A 21,866-nucleotide genomic window follows, 5' to 3' on the forward strand; every position below is an offset into this window, starting at 1 on the left:
TGAGGGTTGCCTAATCACACATATGAAGTTTTGGAAAGATGTGACCTTTTTAACCCTTCAAAACAGCCCCTATGACTGCAATTTAAGGCCCTTCCGGTTGACACAGGAAGCTGAAAGTGAACACATATCCTCCTTGGCTCTTACAGAAGTTTGAGTTTTAAGTCTTTACGTTAAGAACTAACTTATTTACAAAGGGTTGAATGATTGAGTGTTATTTCAGAAAATCCTAGAAATCACAGAGTTCCCCAAACCCACCTTTTTTTAAATATTTTTTTTTAACCTTTATTTAACTAGGCAATTCTCCATTTTTTAAAATTGTATTTTTAATTTCACCTTTGTTTAAGTAGGCAAGTCAGTTAAGAACAAATTCTTATTTTCAATGACGGCCTAGGAACAGTGGGTTAACTACCTTGTCAGCTCAGGGGTTTGAACTTGCAACCTTTCGGTTACTAGTCCAACACTCTAACCACTAGGCTACCTGCCACCTCTACCTCTAACCACTAGGCTACCTGCCACCTCTACACTCTAACCACTAGGCTACCTGCCAACACTCTAACCACTAGGCTACCTGCCACCTCTACACTCTAACCACTAGGCTACCCTGCCACCTCTACACTCTAACCACTAGGCTACCTGCCACCTCTACACTCTAACCACTAGGCTACGCTGCCACCTCTACACTCTAACCACTAGGCTACCCTGCCACCTCTACACTCTAACCACTAGGCTACCCTGCCACCTCTACACTCTAACCACTAGGCTACCCTGCCTCCTCTACACTCTAACCACTAGGCTACGCTGCCACCTCTACACTCTAACCACTAGGCTACCCTGCCACCTCTACACTCTAACCACTAGGCTACTAGGCTACCCTGCCACCTCTACACTCTCTAACCACTAGGCTAACCACTAGGCCCTGCCTAACCACTCTACACCTCTAACCACTAGGCTACCCTGCCACCTCTACACTCTAACCACTAGGCTACCCTGCCACCTCTACACTCTAACCACTAGGCTACGCTGCCACCTCTACACTCTAACCACTAGGCTACCTGCCACCTCTACACTCTAACCACTAGGCTACCTGCCACCTCTACACTCTAACCACTAGGCTACCTGCCACCTCTACACTCTAACCACTAGGCTAACCACTAGGCTACCCTGCCACCTCTACACTGCCACCTCTACACTCTAACCACTAGGCTACCTGCCACCTCTGCTCTAACCACTAGGCTACCTGCCACCCTCTAACCACACCTCTAACCACTACCCTGCCACCTCTCTAACCACTAGGCTACCCTGCCACCTCTACACTCTAACCACTAGGCTACCCTGCCACACTAGGCTACCCTACCTCACACCTCTCTAACCACTAGGCTACCCTAACCACCACCTCTACACTCTAACCACTAGGCTACCCTGCCACCTCTACACTCTAACCACTAGGCTACCCTGCCACCTCTACACTCTAACCACTAGGCTACCCTGCCACCTCTACACTCTAACCACTAGGGCCACCTCTACACTCTAACCACTAGGCTGCCACCTCTACACTCTAACCACTAGGCTACCCTGCCACCTCTACACTCTAACCACTCACCTCTACACTCTAACCACTAGGCTACCCTGCCACCTCTACACTCTAACCACTAGGCTACCCTGCCACCTCTACACTCTAACCACTAGGCTACCCTACCACCTCTACACTCTAGCCACTAGGCTACGCTGCCGTCTGAACAAGACGCAACTGGATCATTTCTTAAAGCATCACCAATTGTACATTGTACGATTTCTCTTCAAATTACGATAGATAAATGTCGGTTTCTTTTTTTCCTGACACGGTAGGTTCATGTACTTTGACGTGAAGCGGTCAAATTAGCACTCTATTTTCGTTTCTGACCTTTAATCCCAGAAAAATGGCCTTAACTCAAAAAACGTTGAGGCCTCGACACCATCTTGTTCGGTTCTAACTGCCCATTATGCCAAACCTAAGCTCACCAAATTTCACCATCAAAGTCTTTTCCGTTTAGGAGAAATGGCCATGTTGTGATTGGTGATGTTTTGTTCATTTGAAATATGATTCCATTCGCCATCTGCTGGAATTTACCGGGACAGCGGAAAAATGACAAAAATTTGAACATTTTACAAAACGGAAACCGAATGTCCGAGAGACTTCGTTCGATGACTTCCCATAAGATCCGGCCCCGGTGCACGGATCCGCGAATTTTACGAACAATTGCGGACGTCTAGTAAGGGACCATACATTTGCAATATGGAGTTTCTCATCGATCATACAGCAAATGCCAAAAAGTGTCTTTCAGGTATTTTAGGGACCCCCACACATAAAAACAGTGCTTTTAACATAGTGTTTTCAACTTACAAATTTGACACAGTTTGATGTACAGTACTTGAGAAACATAGATCAGGTATGGTCAACCCTCCTAAAGAGCAAGCAGGATTTTCTTACACCCACCCTGTGAAGTTCATCATTTATTTAATCTGTAGCCTAATGCTTCGAACACACCGACAGCGATTTACACAGAATAGTAAATGCAATATCGTATGGATATGTATGCAAAAAAAAAATCTGTCAAGCCGTCTACGCATACAGTTTCACGCATACCTTCGAGAAATCTAGCCAACGCACCACATCGAACATAATGCAACTGCATCTGCAAATACAATGCTGCAAGGCAAACGCCTTCATTGGAAATTAATGTAATTCTGGTGTGCCAAGCTGCAAAACAGTCGATGTGATCAAAGCGTAATAAACTGCATGGTTTCGCGAGTTGTAGTGGGAGGACCACACACCATGTAATCGGAGTGACTCCCAAGGTTATTGATGATAGTTATTAATATCAAAATTTGAGCATAAAGGCTTTCCACCGCCATTTCTCGCATAATTAATTTGACCGACACAAAAAGTTCCCACCATGTCAAACTAACAAATTATCTGTTGGTATTTACAAAATGTTACCGAAATTCCTGTTTCCATCACAGCTGTCATAATTTTGGTACGCAGCATAATTTCAATGTTTTTAATTTAACCTTTAACCATCTGGATATCTGTACAAAAGTTTAACATTCACCTTATGCTACCATTTTTGTCAAGCCGTCGCAGCGTTTGATTGGAAATGAATGTCCCCAAAACGCAAGAACACTGTCAGTGTTTCAATTCTCTCGTTGACTCCTCAAATCCCGGCATGCTCTGTTTCGCAAGCGTTCCCGGAAATCTCGCGATGTTGTGCCTCTGGGTTTTTGAAACTCTGTGGTATGATACCCTTCACACGCATGCGCGTTCCTTCTATTGCATTGGAGGCTCATTTGAAAACATTAGCCGTGACTAGCAATGTTTGTTTTGGTTAGCAAGCAATTCGACTAAAGTGAACATACGTTTCTGGATAACGCAGTGATATAAACCCATCATTATACTCGAGGAACGACAGTCAACATTCATGGGTGAGCTTAAGGAACTTGATGGCTTTGTTGTAATGTGCACAGGGACACTAACGTTGATAGAGCTACTGAAACTAGCCGGTCTGAGCAGCTAACATGGCTAGCTAGCAAATGCTAGGGCATTATATTTTTAAGGCTTTGCTAGCTTTGATCTTCTGTTCTTGGCTAACATTCCAGGAACATTTACTAGCCAACATCGACCGGCTAAATGTCCTTACTCTATCCTGGGGCGCATTCAGCAACACACAACGTTTTGAAACGTTCAGATAGAAATGGCCTAGATAGAACAAACCTCTAAATCTCTGACGATGAGAACGTTTTACGTACTGAACATGGCCCTGCACACCTCCAGAGGTAGCAGCCAGCATTGTGCGTTTTACTTGACCTTATTATGTTTCTGTTTAGAGGACCACAGCGTGGATGACGACAACTCCAGCATCCGGTCATCCTCCCCGGCGAACTCTCCTGTCATGGACCGTAACCCCTCACCACCCCCGGACAGAGAGGGGGAGCAGGGCGGGGAAGAGGTGGATGCTATAGGGGAGACAGTTTATAGCAAACACTGGCTGTTCAGCACCTTTACCCGTCTGATTCAGGTAGGCAACCGGTTAAGATTCAGGTAGGCAACCGGTTAAGATTCAGGTAGGCAACCGGTTAAGATTCAGGTAGGCAACCGGTTAAGATTCAGGTAGGCAACCGGTTAAGATTCAGGTAGGCAACCGGTTATGTTTCAGGTAGGCAACCGGTTAAGATTCAGGTAGGCAACCGGTTAAGATTCAGGTAGGCAACCGGATATGTTTCAGGTAGGCAACCGGATATGTTTCAGGTAGGCAACCGGTTGAGATTCAGATAGGCAACCGGTTAAGATTCAGGTAGGCAACCGGTTAAGATTCAGATAGGCAACCGGTACATTGTTTCAATACAGTATTACTTGTTGCTGATCAAAGACCAACTGAAGTATGTGAAGTATACCGTCATGAGACAACTCATCTCGGCTATTGAAGTCTAGAAAGGGTTATGGTGAGGATGTGTTTTCCATCATATAATGCATTATGTCCAGCACTCTTTTTGCGTTTGTTGTTGTTGCTTATTACAGAAAGTGCTCTTCCATCTTGTACATTTTACTGTTAATATGCAGAACATATTTTGTCATCTTGTGTTCAAAATGAATCGTTGATCATCGTTGTATTTGTTGTTATGTCCTTCAGATCGTGTCGGAACAGAACATGGGAGACTCTGATGCCCAGATGCAGCTACCAGAGGAAGATGAGGATGAGCTGTGTAAGATCTGGGATATGGCCATGGATAAGGTGTGTGTCATCCAGCTACCCTAGTGAAACAGCAGGTGTTCCTAATGTTTGTATACTCAGTGTGTATATTCTGTATACTCAGTGTGTATATTCTGTATACTCAGTGTGTATATTCTGTATACTCAGTGTGTATATTCTGTATACTCAGTGTGTATATTCTGTATACTCAGTGTGTATATTCTGTATACTCAGTGTGTATATTCTGTATACTCAGTGTGTATATATTTGGGGTGGCAGGGTAGCTTAGTGGTTAGAGCGTTGGACTAGTAACCGGTAGGTTGCAAGTTCAAATCCCCAAGCTGACAAAATAAGAATTTGTTCTTAACTGACTTGCCTAGTTAAATAAAGGTCAAATTAAATTATTATTATTTAATTTTTTTATACTGTTTACAGAGATGTTTAAATAAATACCAGGAGTATGATAACTAGTTTATATTGTCCTGAGTCGGCTGTAAAAATGTAACTTTTATGTTACAAATGTTTTTGATGTAATGTGAAATTTGGTTAATATGACCCTGTCTGCCTGTCTCTCTGTAGGATGTGGCTGGTTTCTTACAAGAGTTCAAAGCTGCAGATATCCTCCTGGGAGTGATCACTAAGTCTCGATGCCCTCGTCTCACTGTGAGTGAACTGTTTTAGTGTTCTAGTTTACCTCGTGTGTGTTTTACTCTATCTGATTTGGCTGGCAGCTGTGGTATATCAGACCGTATACCACGAACATGACAAAAATATATATTTTTACTACTCTAATTACATTGGTGACCAGTTTATAAAAGCAGTAAGGCCTCAGGGGTTCGTGGTAAATGGCCATTATAAACTGGCTGGTTCGACCCCCGGAATTCTGATTTTTGCTGACAGCTGTGGTATATCAGACCGTATACCATGGGTATGACAAAGCAATAAGGCACCTCAGGGGTTTGTGGTATACGATGGTAGATATCACCCATACCCCCCCCCCCGGGCCGTATTGCTTAATCAGTCCACCATCTAGTCTTTGAAATGCAATATTAATATGAATAATAATATAATTTAATACTCCTTTTCCCCCAGTTGTAACCCACCCAGCAACATTTTAAATTGGCACAACATCATGTTGCCTTGGTGTCTTATTGACCCTTGTTGATGTTTTCTCTTGTCCTCTCTCCCCAGGAGATATGCGTGGGGATCCTGGGTAACATAGCCTGCTTGTCTGAACCTTATTGATGTTTTCTCTTGTCTTCTCTCCCCAGGAGATATGTGTGGGGATCCTGGGTAACATAGCCTGCTTGTCTGACCCTTATTGATGTTTTCTCTTGTCCTCTCTCCCCAGGAGATATGTGTGGGGATCCTGGGTAACATAGCCTGCTTGTCTGACCCTTATTGATGTTTTCTCTTGTCCTCTCTCCCCAGGAGATATGTGTGGGGATCCTGGGTAACATAGCCTGCTTGTCTGACCCTTATTGATGTTTTCTCTTGTCCTCTCTCCCCAGGAGATATGTGTGGGGATCCTGGGTAACATAGCCTGCTTGTCTGACCCTTGTTGATGTTTTCTCTTGTCCTCTCCCCCCAGGAGATATGTGTGGGGATCCTGGGTAACATAGCCTGCTTCCCTGACACTTGTCTGACCCTCAGCCAGAACAACGACCTAGGGTAGGTGGAGATGGCCATTTACTAAAAACCCTTTTCACACTGTCATGACAGCCTGAACAGTACTGTGTTGGCTCTGATATGTACAGCACCGTTCCAACTCGTGGTGTGTATTAACTGTTTCTTTGGTGTAACTCTGTTTCTCTCCACAGGGTGGTGCTGTTGCTCCTTCTTGGAGACACTGATCCCCCTACGCTGCTGGAGACAAGCAGGTGAGAATACCCTGAAAAGGCTAGAAAATCCTTCATTGTCTGTTGTCGTAGCTCAAATAAGAGGAAGAAGCACAATGCTTTATATACTTTTTTTTTTATAGAGATGTAACTCTACGCAAATGAACTGAGCATGGTTTCCCTAAAGCATCTTACGGCTAAGTTCGTCGTTAGAACCTTCGTAGGAGCGTTGTTAAATCTCCGAGTTGTTTCTCAAAACCATTGAAGTGTTCACTATTTGCCAACTGCTTGTGACCACTCGTAGAACCGCTAAGTGCGACATTAGAATATATATATTTTTTTACAGTTTCACCTCACTTTATACACAAAAGATCTCCGCTAAACATAGAATCAAGCTGTTTATGTGTCTCTGTGACCTCCGATAACTTGGGAATGAAGTGTTGACTACAAAGTTTCCAATGTTGTTGCAATGGTTACAAACATGCTTCAAATGAAAACCACGATGACTATATACCAAATATATACATTAGTCCTATAGGTATTTGTTGGTGGTTTTATTAGGATCCACCACATCAGCAACTCTTCCTGGGTTCCACACGAAACATAATATACAGAACATTAAATAGACAAGAAGAGCTCAAGGACAGAACCTTTTAATGGACCAGAAGAGCTCAAGGACAGAACCATTTAATGGATCAGAAGAGCTCAAGGACAGAACCATTTAATGGACCAGAAGAGCTCAAGGACAGAACCTGTTAATGGACAAGAAGAGCTCAAGGACAGAACCATTTAATGGACAAGAAGAGCTCAAAGACAGAACCTTTTAATGGACAAGAAGAGCTCAAGGACAGAACCTTTTAATGGACAAGAAGAGCTCAAGGACAGAACATTAAATAGACAAGAAGAGCTCAAGGACAGAACCATTTAATGGACAAGAAGAGCTCAAGGACAGAACCATTTAATGGACCAGAAGAGCTCAAGGACAGAACCATTTAATGGACAAGAAGAGCTCAAGGACAGAACCATTTAATGGACCAGAAGAGCTCAAGGACAGAACCTTTTAATGGACCAGAAGAGCTCAAGGACAGAACCTTTTAATGGACAAGAAGAGCTCAAGGACAGAACCTTTTAATGGACAAGAAGAGCTCAAGGACAGAACCACATCAATTTGGCTACATAGTTCTGTATAGTTGAATCATATTGAAATTCATTACATGTTCAGTCCAATTTAGTTCTATTTTTGCTAATTGTAGGCTACATTGTCTGTAAAAAAATAAAAATTGGCCTCAATATATTTCATGATGTGTTACGACATGTGATTTAGTGTATTATTATAGAGTAGGACTAAGCATTATAATAAGCCAGCTCAATATTTTCAGCTGTAGGTGGTAATATGAGCTGATCTGTCGTCAGTATTGTGGAATACTTCTAATGTTAAGGTCAGATTTGATTGGAGAATGCTGATCTGAGAGGCTTGTCAGGCTTTAAATTCATTTTTTTTAACCTTTATTTAACTAGGAAGTTAGTTTAGAACAGATTCTTATTTACAATGACGGCCTACACCGGCCAAAACCCAGACGGCGGGCTAGTTGTGCGCCGCCCTTTGGGACTCCCAATCACGGCCGGTTGTGATACAGCCTGGATTTGAACCAGGGTGTCTGAAGTGACTCCTCAAGCACTGAGATGCAGTGCCTTAGACTTCTGCGCCAGTCTGGAGCCTATCAGTATTACACACATGCTCCAACGATACACTTAGCCAACGTTTAAAAGAAAAAATTCCGAGAGCTGTTTTTGCAAACGCATGTTATATTTTCGGCCGTTGTAGGAACGATGCATCGTCAAAACACTCGTATGCCTATGTTCCATGGTTATCGGGAAGTCATGCCCAGGTCTTGTCAAAGTCTTCTATTGCCTTTAGACTGCGGTTTTTGTTGATATCTCATTAGCGATTGGTGTGAATGTCTTTTTGTCCAGACTGCTGCTGACCTGTGTGTCCCAGAGCGATGTGTCTTCTCTGTGGCTGGAGAGAGTACGACAGCAGACCTCTGTGTGTTCCAGCCTCTGCTTCATCATGTGCAGCTCCACCAACAGTAGGTCCTTCATATGTTACAACAACTCAATGTGAAAGATGTTTTCTTTCCAATCTACTGGGAATCATTTGTTTACATACCCTACATTATTCATCTCATATATATATACAGTGCCTTGCGAAAGTATTCGGTCCCCTTGAACTTTGCGACCTTTTGCCACATTTCAGGCTTCAAACATAAAGATATAAAACTGTATTTTTTTGTGAAGAATCAACAACAAGTGGGACACAATCATGAAGTGGAACGACATTCATTGGATATTTCAAACTTTTTTAACAAATCAAAAACTGAAAAATTGGGCGTGCAAAATAGAGAGAAAAGAGCATTGGACTAGTAACCGGAATGCTGACTCCCTGAGCTGACAAGGTAAAAATATGTTGTTCTTTCCCTGAACAAGGCAGAAAATCCACTTGGCTGTGTTGGGCATTTGTTCTTAACTGACTTGCCTAGCTATAACATTCTTTTAAATGTTTTAAATAATTTAAGTTTACAAAGCTAGCATGCCACATCCAGGCCAGCATGCCACATCCAGGCCAGCATGCCACATCCAGGGCAGCATGCCACATCCAGGCCAGCATGCCACATCCAGGCCAGCATGCCACATCCAGGCCAGCATGCCACATCCAGGCCAGCATGCCACATCAATGCCAGCATGCCACATCAATGCCAGCATGCCACATCAATGCCAGCATGCCACATCAATGCCAGCATGCCACATCCAGGGCAGCATGCCACATCAATGCCAGCATGCCACATCAATGCCAGCATGCCACATCCAGGGCACCATGCCACATCAAGGCCAGCATGCCACATCAAGGCCAGCATGCCACATCAAGGCCAGCATGCCACATCAAGGCCAGCATGCCACATCCAGGCCAGCATGCCACATCCAGGCCAGCATGCCACATCCAGGCCAGCATGCCACATCCAGGGCAGCATGCCACATCCAGGGCAGCATGCCACATCCAGGGCAGCATGCCACATCCAGGCCAGCATGCCACATCCAGGCCAGCATGCCACATCCAGGCCAGCATGCCACATCCAGGGCAGCATGCCACATCCAGGCCAGCATGCCACATCCAGGGCAGCATGCCACACCCAGGGCAGCATGCCACATCCAGGGCAGCATGCCACATCCAGGCCAGCATGCCACATCCAGGCCAGCATGCCACATCCAGGCCAGCATGCCACATCCAGGGCAGCATGCCACATCCAGGCCAGCATGCCAGGCACACTGGCCCCACTCCAATGAGCCCAATGCTGCAACAGATCCGCGAAAGATTCCATTTCCATCACTATTCACACGGCCCCGCACACAACAGAAGCACCGATGTACAGTTGAAATCGGGAAGCTTACATACACCTTAGCCAAATACTTTTAAAATCAGTTTTTCACAATTCCTGACATTTAATCTGAGTATAAATTCCCTGTTTTATGTCAGTTAGGATCACCTAACGACTGCATGTCTTTGCACGACATCACGGTTGTAGGCCTGATAACCAACAACGACGAGGAGTCAGACTATAGGGAGGAGATAAGTGAACCGCCATTGTTTTCCTGGCACCACAATCTCCTTCTCATCATCAGCAAAACAAAGAGGTTGATTATTGACTTCAGGAAGCAGAAGACTGGGAACACACCCTTATCCACATCAACTGGACGAAGACCGGGAACACACCCTTATCCACATCAACTGGACGAAGACCGGGAACACACCCTTATCCACATCAACTGGACGAAGACCGGGAACACACCCTTATCCACATCAACTGGACGAAGACTGGGAACACACCCTTATCCACATCAACTGGACGAAGACTGGGAACACACCCTTATCCACATCAACTGGACGAAGACTGGGAACACACCCTTATCCACATCAACTGGACGAAGACTGGGAACACACCCTTATCCACATCAACTGGCTGGACGAAGACTGGGAACACACCCTTATCCACATCAACTGGCTGGACGAAGACTGGGAACACACCCTTCTCCACATCAACTGGCTGGACGGAGACTGGGAACACACCCTTATCCACATCAACTGGCTGGACGAAGACTGGGAACACACCCTTCTCCACATCAACTGGCTGGACGAAGACTGGGAACACTCCCTTATCCACATCAACTGGCTGGACGAAGACTGGGAACACACCCTTATCCACATCAACTGGCTGGACGAAGACTGGGAACACACCCTTATCCACATCAACTGGCTGGACGAAGACTGGGAACACACCCTTATCCACATCAACTGGCTGGACGAAGACTGGGAACACACCCTTATCCACATCAACTGGCTGGACGAAGACTGGGAACACGCCCTTATCCACATCAACTGGCTGGACGAAGACCGGGAACACACCCTTATCCACATCAACTGGACGAAGACCGGGAACACGCCCTTATCCACATCAACTGGACGAAGACTGGGAGCACACCCTTATCCACATCAACTGGACGAAGACCGGGAACACACCCTTATCCACATCAACTGGACGAAGACCGGGAACACACCCTTATCCACATCAACTGGACGAAGACCGGGAACACACCCTTATCCACATCAACTGGACGAAGACCGGGAACACACCCTTATCCACATCAACTGGACGAAGACCGGGAACACACCCATATCCACATCAACTGGACGAAGACTGGGAACACACCCTTATCCACATCAACTGGCTGGACGAAGACTGGGAACACACCCTTATCCACATCAACTGGCTGGACGAAGACTGGGAACACACCCTTATCCACATCAACTGGACGAAGACTGGGAGCACACCCTTATCCACATCAACTGGACGAAGACCGGGAACACACCCTTATCCACATCAACTGGACGAAGACCGGGAGCACACCCTTATCCACATCAACTGGACGAAGACCGGGAACACACCCTTATCCACATCAACTGGACGAACCGGGACCGAAGGGAACACACCCTTATCCACATCAACTGGACGAAGACTGGGAACACACCCTTATCCACATCAACTGGACGAAGAAGACCGGGGACACACCCTTATCCACATCAACTGGACGAAGACCGGGGACACACCCTTATCCACATCAACTGGACGAAGACCGGGGACACACCCTTATCCACATCAACTGGACGAAGACTGGGAACACGCCCTTATCCACATCAACTGGACGAAGACCGGGAACACACCCTTATCCACATCAACTGGACGAAGACCGGGAACACACCCTTATCCACATCAACTGGACGATGACCGGGAACACACCCTTATCCACATCAACTGGCTGGACGAAGACTGGGAACACACCCTTATCCACATCAACTGGCTGGACGAAGACTGGGAACACACCCTTATCCACATCAACTGGACGAAGACTGGGAACACACCCTTATCCACATCAACTGGCTGGACGAAGACTGGGAACACACCCTTATCCACATCAACTGGACGAAGACTGGGAACACACCCTTATCCACATCAACTGGACGAAGACTGGGAACACACCCTTATCCACATCAACTGGACGAAGACTGGGAACACGCCCTTATCCACATCAACTGGACGAAGACCGGGAACACGCCCTCATCCACATCAACTGGACGAAGACCGGGAACACACCCTTATCCACATCAACTGGCTGGACGAAGACTGGGAACACACCCTTATCCACATCAACTGGACGAAGACTGGGAACACACCCTTATCCACATCAACTGGCTGGACGAAGACTGGGAACACACCCTTATCCACATCAACTGGACGAAGACCGGGAACACACCCTTATCCACATCAACTGGACGAAGACCGGGAACACGCCCTTATCCACATCAACTGGACGAAGACCGGGAACAAGCCCTTATCCACATCAACTGGACGAAGACCGGGAACACGCCCTTATCCACATCAACTGGACGAAGACCGGGAACACGCCCTTATCCACATCAACTGGACGAAGCTCGGGAGCACGCCCTTATCCACATCAACTGGACGAAGACCGGGAGCACGCCCTTATCCACATCAACTGGACGAAGACCGGGAACACGCCCTTATCCACATCAACTGGACGAAGCTCGGGAGCACGCCCTTATCCACATCAACTGGACTGCAGTAAAGAGAGTCAGATGTTTTTTGTTTTTTAAATCACCAAGGACTTGACATGGACCAACATCTCCACCACTCTTGTCAACAAGGCGCAGTTGGTTCCTTTGGTTCCTGTTTCGGGATCACAAGGCCCTCCAGCAGGTGGTGAAGAGACAGGTTTTTTTTGAGGTCGGAGTACGATAGTGCGGATAAACTACATTTTTTTTGTAGTGACTCCTCAGGCACTGAGATGCAGTGCCTTAGACTGCTGCGCCACTCGGGAGCCCACCCCTCTTTTACGCTACTGCTACTCTCTGTTCATCATATATGCATAATCACTTTAACCATATCTACATGTACATACTACCTCAATCAGCCTGACTAACCGGCGTATGTATGTCGCCTCGCTACTGTATGTAGCCTCTCTACTGTATGTAGCTCTCTACTGTATGTAGCCTCTACTGTATGTAGCCTCTCTACTGTATGTAGCCTCTCTACTGTATGTAGCCTCTACTGTATGTAGCCTCTACTGTATGTAGCCTCTACTGTATGTAGCCTCTACTGTATGTAGCCTCTACTGTATGTAGCCTCTACTGTATGTCGCCTCTCTACTGTATATAGCCTCTCTACTGTATGTAGCCTCTCTACTGTATGTAGCCTCTCTACTGTATGTAGCCTCTCTACTGTATGTAGCCTCTCTACTGTATGTAGCCTCTACTGTATGTAGCCTCTCTACTGTATGTAGCCTCTCTACTGTATGTAGCTTCTACTGTGTGTAGCCTCTACTGTATGTAGCCTCTCTACTGTATGTAGCCTCTACTGTATGTAGCCTCTCTACTGTATGTAGCCTCTACTGTATGTAGCCTCTCTACTGTATGTAGCCTCTCTACTGTATATAGCCTCTACTGTATGTAGCCTCTCTACTGTATGTAGCCTCTCTACTGTATGTAGCCTCTCTACTGTATGTAGCCTCGCTACTGTATGTAGCCCCTCGCTACTGTATGTAGCCTCTCTACTGTATGTAGCCTCTCTACTGTATGTAGCCTCTCTACTGTATGTAGCCTCTACTGTATATAGCCTCTCTACTGTATATAGCCCCTCTACTGTATATAGCCCCTCTACTGTATATAGCCTCTCTACTGTATATAGCCTCTCTACTGTATATAGCCTCTCTACTGTATATAGCCTCTCTACTGTATATAGCCTCTCTACTGTATATAGCCTCTCTACTGTATGTAGCCTCTACTGTATATAGCCTCTCTACTGTATATAGCCTCTCTACTGTATATAGCCTCTCTACTGTATATAGCCTCTCTACTGTATACAGCCTGTCTTTTTACTGTTGTTTTATTTCTTTACTTACCTATTGTTCACCTAATACCTTTTTCTGCACTATTGGTTAGAGCCTGTAAGTAAGCATTTCACTGTAAGGTCTACACCTGTTGTATTCAGCGCACGTGACAAATACACTTTAACTTGATTTGAATAATATAGATCACTTTTGTTCCCAGTTTTGATTCTGTTCCTAGAAAAATATTTTACGTTCTTTTCCCTGAACAAGTTACAACCCCTGATATTTGGGCATTTTTGTTTTGTTAGAAAGAGGATAGACTGTCAGTCGCTCTGGATAAGAGCGTCTGCTAAAAGACGTAAATGTAAGAGGCGACCCAGGACTGATTATTCTTGAAGGGGCTTCTGGGTTTATTCCTGGGTTTTTTTTTCATAAGAACAAATATACATATTTGATGAAACTGTTGAGTGAGACCCACTGTTTACTTTTCATTCAATGTGTGTGTGTGTGGTTGCGTGCGTGCGTGCGTGCGTGCGTGCGTGTGTGTGTGTGTGTGTGTAGTGGACCTGCTGGTGAAGGTGGGGGAGCTGGTTGACAAGCTGTTTGACTTGGATGAAGAGTTGATGAAGACCTGGGTCACAGCTGGATCTCAGCCCAGTGACGAAGACGAGGAAGAAGAAGAGGAGGAGAGACGTCTGGACGTGGCCTCCTCGCTCCTCGAGGCTGCCAAGCAGCTAAGGTAAAGACATTTTGTTTCTGCTAATATTATAATGTAATAATAATATTATCTTCGCAGGTATTGGTTAAAAAAAACAGCTCTCTGTTAGAACCACTTTGATGGAGGTATCAGTAAGAGCAAGCTTGTAACCTCATGACATCATGTTTTCAGCAGACCAGCCACTGGGTGGTGGCCTTCTGATATGACAAGCAACATGTGGGGCTATCCTGGTGTTTCCACAGGTCAGAGAGTCCAGAGGGTTTTATGAGGGGCTATCCTGGTGTTTCCACAGGTCAGAGAGTCCAGAGGGTTTTATGAGGGGCTATCCTGGTGTTTCCACAGGTCAGAGAGTCCAGAGGGTTTTATGAGGGGCTATCCTGGTGTTTCCACAGGTCAGAGAGTCCAGAGGGTTTTATGAGGGGCTATCCTGGTGTTTCCACAGGTCAGAGAGTCCAGAGGGTTTTATGAGGGGCTATCCTGGTGTTTCCACAGGTCAGAGAGTCCAGAGGGTTTTATGAGGGGCTATCCTGGTGTTTCCACAGGTCAGAGAGTCCAGAGGGTTTTATGAGGGGCTATCCTGGTGTTTCCACAGGTCAGAGAGTCCAGAGGGTTTTATGAGGGGCTATCCTGGTGTTTCCAGAGGTCAGAGAGTCCAGAGGGTTTTATGAGGGGCTATCCTCGTGTTTCCACAGGTCAGAGGGTTTTATGAGGGGCTATCCTGGTTTTTCCACAGGTCAGAGAGTCCAGAGGGTTTTTTGAGGGGCTACCCTCGTGTTTCCACAGGTCAGAGGGTTTTATGAGGGGCTATCCTGGTGTTTCCACAGGTCAGAGGGTTTTATGAGGGGCTGTCCTCGTGTTTCCACAGGTCAGAGGGTTTTATGAGGGGCTGTCCTCGTGTTTCCACAGGTCAGAGGGTTTTATGAGGGGCTGTCCTCGTGTTTCCACAGGTCAGAGAGTTTTATGAGGGGCTATCCTGGTGTTTCCACAGGTCAGAGGGTTTTATGAGGAGCTATCCTGGTGTTTCCACAGGTCCGAGGGTTTTATGAGGGGCTATCCTGGTGTTTCCACAGGTCAGAGAGTCCAGAGGGTTTTATGAGGGACTGTCCTCGTGTTTCCACAGGTCAGAGGGTTTTATGAGGAGCTATCCTGGTGTTTCCACAGGTCCGAGGGTTTTATGAGGGGCTATCCTCGTGTTTCCACAGGTCAGAGAGTCCAGAGGGTTTTATGAGGGACTGTCCTCGTGTTTCCACAGGTCAGAGGGTTTTATGAGTGGCTGTCCTCGTGTTTCCACAGGTCAGAGGGTTTTATGAGGGACTGTCCTCGTGTTTCCACAGGTCAGAGAGTCCAGATGGTTTTATGAGGGGCTGTCCTCGTGTTTCCACAGGTCAGAGAGTCCAGATGGTTTTATGAGGGGCTGTCCTGGTGTTTCCACAGGTCAGAGAGTCCAGAGGGTTTTATGAGGGGCTGTCCTCGTGTTTCCACAGGTCAGAGGGTTTTATGAGGGGCTATCCTTGTGTTTCCACAGGTCAGAGAGTCCAGAGGGTTTTATGAGGGGCTATCCTCGTGTTTCCACAGGTCAGAGAGTCCAGATGGTTTTATGAGGGGCTATCCTTGTGTTTCCACAGGTCAGAGAGTCCAGAGGGTTTTATGAGGGGCTATCCTCGTGTTTCCACAGGTCAGAGAGTCCAGAGGGGGTTTCCACAGGTCAGAGGGTTTTATGAGGGGCTATCCTCGTGTTTCCACAGGTCAGAGAGTCCAGATGGTTTTATGAGGGGCTGTCCTGGTGTTTCCACAGGTCAGAGAGTCCAGAGGGTTTAGAGGTGTACCTGCATGCCCTCCAGCTCCTCACCACTATCCATCATGGGATTCAGACACTGGGTGAGACGTGTTGTTCAAAATGGCTGCTTTTATTTATTCAATAGATGTTATTGGTTGGAAAAAAATCCATAAATTACCATAAATTACAGAAACGTCTCTCTTTAAATGGCTTCTCACCTTTGGTATGTCTAGTATGCTATTATGTTAATATATTTCTATCTAGCTGTGGGTTTTTTTTAATCCTGAGAGCTGAAGTTAGTAAGATTTCCACTCTATTCATTACTCATAGCAAGTTGACTAAGTTGACATGAAATATAACTCAGTCCCTTGTCTCCAGCTGTTGCAGGTGGGACGGGCCAGGCTCTATGGACCTTCCTGTGTGAGGTAGTGTGTGAGGACCTGTGTCAGCCAGACGACCCTCCGGTTGTTCTCCAGGAACAGAAGGGGTTACTGGTCCATGCTCTGGCTGTCCTGTCCGTCCTGTATGCGTGTCAGGACCAGGAAGCAGAGCACAGCGAAGCAGACACGCGTAAGAGACCACCTGGATTTCACTTTAGTCTCTGACACCGTCTCTCTCTGACTTGTCCCGTGAGGAACGAGAGATGGTTTCTAATGTTACTGCTTAATCACGAGACGTAAAAGCCTCATTTCATTTCTGCTTCTTTCACTAACTGATCGTCTAACCAAAACCAACGGAAGTCACTGTAACCTGAAAGTGAAAACATTATAAGGCTAAATTAATGTTTTTATTTTTATTTAATTTATTTAATGTTCCCGAATCATCCCAAAGTATCTGAAAGGCTCTGTTCTCTGTTCTCCAGTTTTGCCTCTAGTTGGGAGCATGTTGAGGGTGCTGCAGTACCATAGAGAGGTCAGTTCAGGACACGGACAGAAGGAGAAGAAGGATGGACAGGAGGAGGAGAAGGTGGATGAGCAGCTCCAGGCTCTGATCCAGACAACGGTCGAGTTCCTCTCTGACATCATCACTGACCTCACCAAGGTAACGCAGCCTCTGGAACTGTCAAGCAAAAAAAAAACGGTCACTGTTTCCTACGATGTTACGTCATCTCTAAACCAAAATAACTTTCTGACATTTTTTATATATATATACATATATAAATTGTATGTTTATAACCTATATTTATTTTATTTATTTAAACTTTTTTATTTAACTAGGCAAGTCGGTTTAAGAACAAATTGTTCTTTACAATGACGTGTGTGTGTGTGTGATCCCTAGGATGCGGTGTGCGAGTTGGTGACGAGAGGTTACCTGACAGAAAAGACATGTCTGACAGCAGTAGGCTCTATGCTCCCCCAGTTCAGCCCTGCCGTAAGTTCTCCCTCTTTACAATGTGCACGTAATGTCCACTGTCTGACAGCAGTAGGCTCTATGCTCCCCCAGTTCAGCCCTGCCGTAAGTTCTCCCTCTTTACAATGTGCACGTAATGTCCACTGTCTGACAGCAGTAGGCTCTATGCTCCCCAGTTCAGCCCTGCCGTAAGTTCTCCCTCTTTACAATGTGCACGTAATGTCCACTGTCTGACAGCAGTAGGCTCTATGCTCCCCCAGTTCAGCCCTGCCGTAAGTTCTCCCTCTTTACAATGTGCACGTAATGTCCACTGTCTGACAGCAGTAGGCTCTATGCTCCCCCAGTTCAGCCCTGCCGTAAGTTCTCCCTCTTTACAATGTGCACGTAATGTCCACTGTGTCTGACAGCAGTAGGCTCTATGCTCCCCCAGTTCAGCCCTGCCGTAAGTTCTCCCTCTTTACAATGTGCACGTAATGTCCACTGTGTCTGACAGCAGTAGGCTCTATGCTCCCCAGTTCAGCCCTGCCGTAAGTTCTCCCTCTTTACAATGTGCACGTAATGTCCACTGTCTGACAGCAGTAGGCTCTATGCTCCCCCAGTTCAGCCCTGCCGTAAGTTCTCCCTCTTTACAATGTGCACGTAATGTCCACTGTCTGACAGCAGTAGGCTCTATGCTCCCCCAGTTCAGCCCTGCCGTAAGTTCTCCCTCTTTACAATGTGCACGTAATGTCCACTGTCTGACAGCAGTAGGCTCTATGCTCCCCCAGTTCAGCCCTGCCGTAAGTTCTCCCTCTTTACAATGTGCACGTAATGTCCACTGTCTGACAGCAGTAGGCTCTATGCTCCCCCAGTTCAGCCCTGCCGTAAGTTCTCCCTCTTTACAATGTGCACGTAATGTCCACTGTCTGGCAACAGTAGTCTCTATGCTCCCCCAGTTCAGCCCTGCCGTAAGTTCTCCCTCTTTACAATGTGCACGTAATGTCCACTGTCTGACAGCAGTAGGCTCTATGCTCCCCCAGTTCAGCCCTGCCGTAAGTTCTCCTCTTTACAATGTGCACGTAATGTCCACTGTCTGACAGCAGTAGGCTCTATGCTCCCCCAGTTCAGCCCTGCCGTAAGTTCTCCCTCTTTACAATGTGCACGTAATGTCCACTGTCTGACAGCAGTAGGCTCTATGCTCCCCCAGTTCAGCCCTGCCGTAAGTTCTCCCTCTTTACAATGTGCACGTAATGTCCACTGTCTGACAGCAGTAGGCTCTATGCTCCCCCAGTTCAGCCCTGCCGTAAGTTCTCCCTCTTTACAATGTGCACGTAATGTCCACTGTCTGACAGCAGTAGGCTCTATGCTCCCCCAGTTCAGCCCTGCCGTAAGTTCTCCCTCTTTACAATGTGCACGTAATGTCCACTGTCTGACAGCAGTAGGCTCTATGCTCCCCAGTTCAGCCCTGCCGTAAGTTCTCCCTCTTTACAATGTGCACGTAATGTCCACTGTCTGACAGCAGTAGGCTCTATGCTCCCCCAGTTCAGCCCTGCCGTAAGTTCTCCTCTTTACAATGTGCACGTAATGTCCACTGTCTGACAGCAGTAGGCTCTATGCTCCCCCAGTTCAGCCCTGCCGTAAGTTCTCCCTCTTTACAATGTGCACGTAATGTCCACTGTCTGACAGCAGTAGGCTCTATGCTCCCCCAGTTCAGCCCTGCCGTAAGTTCTCCCTCTTTACAATGTGCACGTAATGTCCACTGTCTGACAGCAGTAGGCTCTATGCTCCCCCAGTTCAGCCCTGCCGTAAGTTCTCCCTCTTTACAATGTGCACGTAATGTCCACTGTCTGACAGCAGTAGGCTCTATGCTTCCCCAGTTCAGCCCTGCCGTAAGTTCTCCCTCTTTACAATGTGCACGTAATGTCCACTGTCTGACAGCAGTAGGCTCTATGCTCCCCCAGTTCAGCCCTGCCGTAAGTTCTCCCTCTTTACAATGTGCACGTAATGTCCACTGTGTCTGACAGCAGTAGGCTCTATGCTCCCCCAGTTCAGCCCTGCCGTAAGTTCTCCCTCTTTACAATGTGCAAGTAATGTCCACTGTCTGACAGCAGTAGGCTCTATGCTCCCCCAGTTCAGCCCTGCCGTAAGTTCTCCCTCTTTACAATGTGCACGTAATGTCCACTGTCTGACAGCAGTAGGCTCTATGCTCCCCCAGTTCAGCCCTGCCGTAAGTTCTCCCTCTTTACAATGTGCACGTAATGTCCACTGTGTCTGACAGCAGTAGGCTCTATGCTCCCCCAGTTCAGCCCTGCCGTAAGTTCTCCCTCTTTACAATGTGCACGTAATGTCCACTGTGTCTGACAGCAGTAGGCTCTATGCTCCCCCAGTTCAGCCCTGCCGTAAGTTCTCCCTCTTTACAATGTGCACGTAATGTCCACTGTGTCTGACAGCAGTAGGCTCTATGCTCCCCTAGTTCAGCCCTGCCGTAAGTTCTCCCTCTTTACAATGTGCACGTAATGTCCACTGTGTCTGACAGCAGTAGGCTCTATGCTCCCCCAGTTCAGCCCTGCCGTAAGTTCTCCCTCTTTACAATGTGCACGTAATGTCCACTGTGTCTGACAGCAGTAGGCTCTATGCTCCCCAGTTCAGCCCTGCCGTAAGTTCTCCCTCTTTACAATGTGCACGTAATGTCCACTGTCTGACAGCAGTAGGCTCTATGCTCCCCCAGTTCAGCCCTGCCGTAAGTTCTCCCTCTTTACAATGTGCACGTAATGTCCACTGTCTGACAGCAGTAGGCTCTATGCTCCCCCAGTTCAGCCCTGCCGTAAGTTCTCCCTCTTTACAATGTGCACGTAATGTCCACTGTCTAACAGCAGTAGGCTCTATGCTCCCCAGTTCAGCCCTGCCGTAAGTTCTCCTCTTTACAATGTGCACGTAATGTCCACTGTGTCTGACAGCAGTAGGCTCTATGCTCCCCCAGTTCAGCCCTGCCGTAAGTTCTCCCTCTTTACAATGTGCACGTAATGTCCACTGTGTCTGACAGCAGTAGGCTCTATGCTCCCCCAGTTCAGCCCTGCCGTAAGTTCTCCCTCTTTACAATGTGCACGTAATGTCCACTGTCTGACAGCAGTAGGCTCTATGCTCCCCCAGTTCAGCCCTGCCGTAAGTTCTCCCTCTTTACAATGTGCACGTAATGTCCACTGTCTGACAGCAGTAGGCTCTATGCTCCCCCAGTTCAGCCCTGCCGTAAGTTCTCCTCTTTACAATGTGCACGTAATGTCCACTGTCTGACAGCAGTAGGCTCTATGCTCCCCCAGTTCAGCCCTGCCGTAAGTTCTCCCTCTTTACAATGTGCACGTAATGTCCACTGTGTCTGACAGCAGTAGGCTCTATGCTCCCCAGTTCAGCCCTGCCGTAAGTTCTCCCTCTTTACAATGTGCACGTAATGTCCACTGTGTCTGACAGCAGTAGGCTCTATGCTCCCCCAGTTCAGCCCTGCTGTAAGTTCTCCCTCTTTACAATGTGCACGTAATGTCCACTGTGTCTGACAGCAGTAGGCTCTATGCTCCCCCAGTTCAGCCCTGCTGTAAGTTCTCCTCTTTACAATGTGCACGTAATGTCCACTGTGTCTGACAGCAGTAGGCTCTATGCTCCCCAGTTCAGCCCTGCCGTAAGTTCTCCTCTTTACAATGTGCACGTAATGTCCACTGTCTGACAGCAGTAGGCTCTATGCTCCCCCAGTTCAGCCCTGCCGTAAGTTCTCCCTCTTTACAATGTGCACGTAATGTCCACTGTCTGACAGCAGTAGGCTCTATGCTCCCCCAGTTCAGCCCTGCCGTAAGTTCTCCCTCTTTACAATGTGCACGTAATGTCCACTGTCTGACAGCAGTAGGCTCTATGCTCCCCCAGTTCAGCCCTGCCGTAAGTTCTCCCTCTTTACAATGTGCACGTAATATCCACTGTCTGACAGCAGTAGGCTCTATGCTCCCCCAGTTCAGCCCTGCTGTAAGTTCTCCCTCTTT

At 47.0% G+C, this 21,866-nt stretch overlaps 1 protein-coding gene across 2 annotated transcripts in view; it reads left to right on the forward strand.

The window, feature by feature from the left end:
- Positions 1–3,299: 3,299 nt before the first annotated feature.
- saal1 (serum amyloid A-like 1) overlaps positions 3,300–21,866 on the forward strand; it is a 28,893-nt gene continuing 10,326 nt past the window's right edge. For both annotated transcript variants that reach the window (XM_046352202.1, XM_046352203.1), the window contains exons 1-12: positions 3,300–3,459; positions 3,862–4,052; positions 4,665–4,766; positions 5,304–5,387; positions 6,316–6,395; positions 6,545–6,604; positions 8,537–8,652; positions 14,582–14,759; positions 16,534–16,616; positions 16,894–17,085; positions 17,378–17,556; positions 17,794–17,886. In XM_046352202.1, the coding sequence (XP_046208158.1) occupies positions 3,456–3,459; positions 3,862–4,052; positions 4,665–4,766; positions 5,304–5,387; positions 6,316–6,395; positions 6,545–6,604; positions 8,537–8,652; positions 14,582–14,759; positions 16,534–16,616; positions 16,894–17,085; positions 17,378–17,556; positions 17,794–17,886 (1,362 nt within the window). In that variant the 5' untranslated portion in view covers positions 3,300–3,455. The remainder of the gene's footprint in view (positions 3,460–3,861; positions 4,053–4,664; positions 4,767–5,303; positions 5,388–6,315; positions 6,396–6,544; positions 6,605–8,536; positions 8,653–14,581; positions 14,760–16,533; positions 16,617–16,893; positions 17,086–17,377; positions 17,557–17,793; positions 17,887–21,866) is intronic.

This window comes from Oncorhynchus gorbuscha, linkage group LG06 (genome assembly GCF_021184085.1).
Source record: "Oncorhynchus gorbuscha isolate QuinsamMale2020 ecotype Even-year linkage group LG06, OgorEven_v1.0, whole genome shotgun sequence".
NCBI lineage: Eukaryota > Metazoa > Chordata > Actinopteri > Salmoniformes > Salmonidae > Oncorhynchus > Oncorhynchus gorbuscha.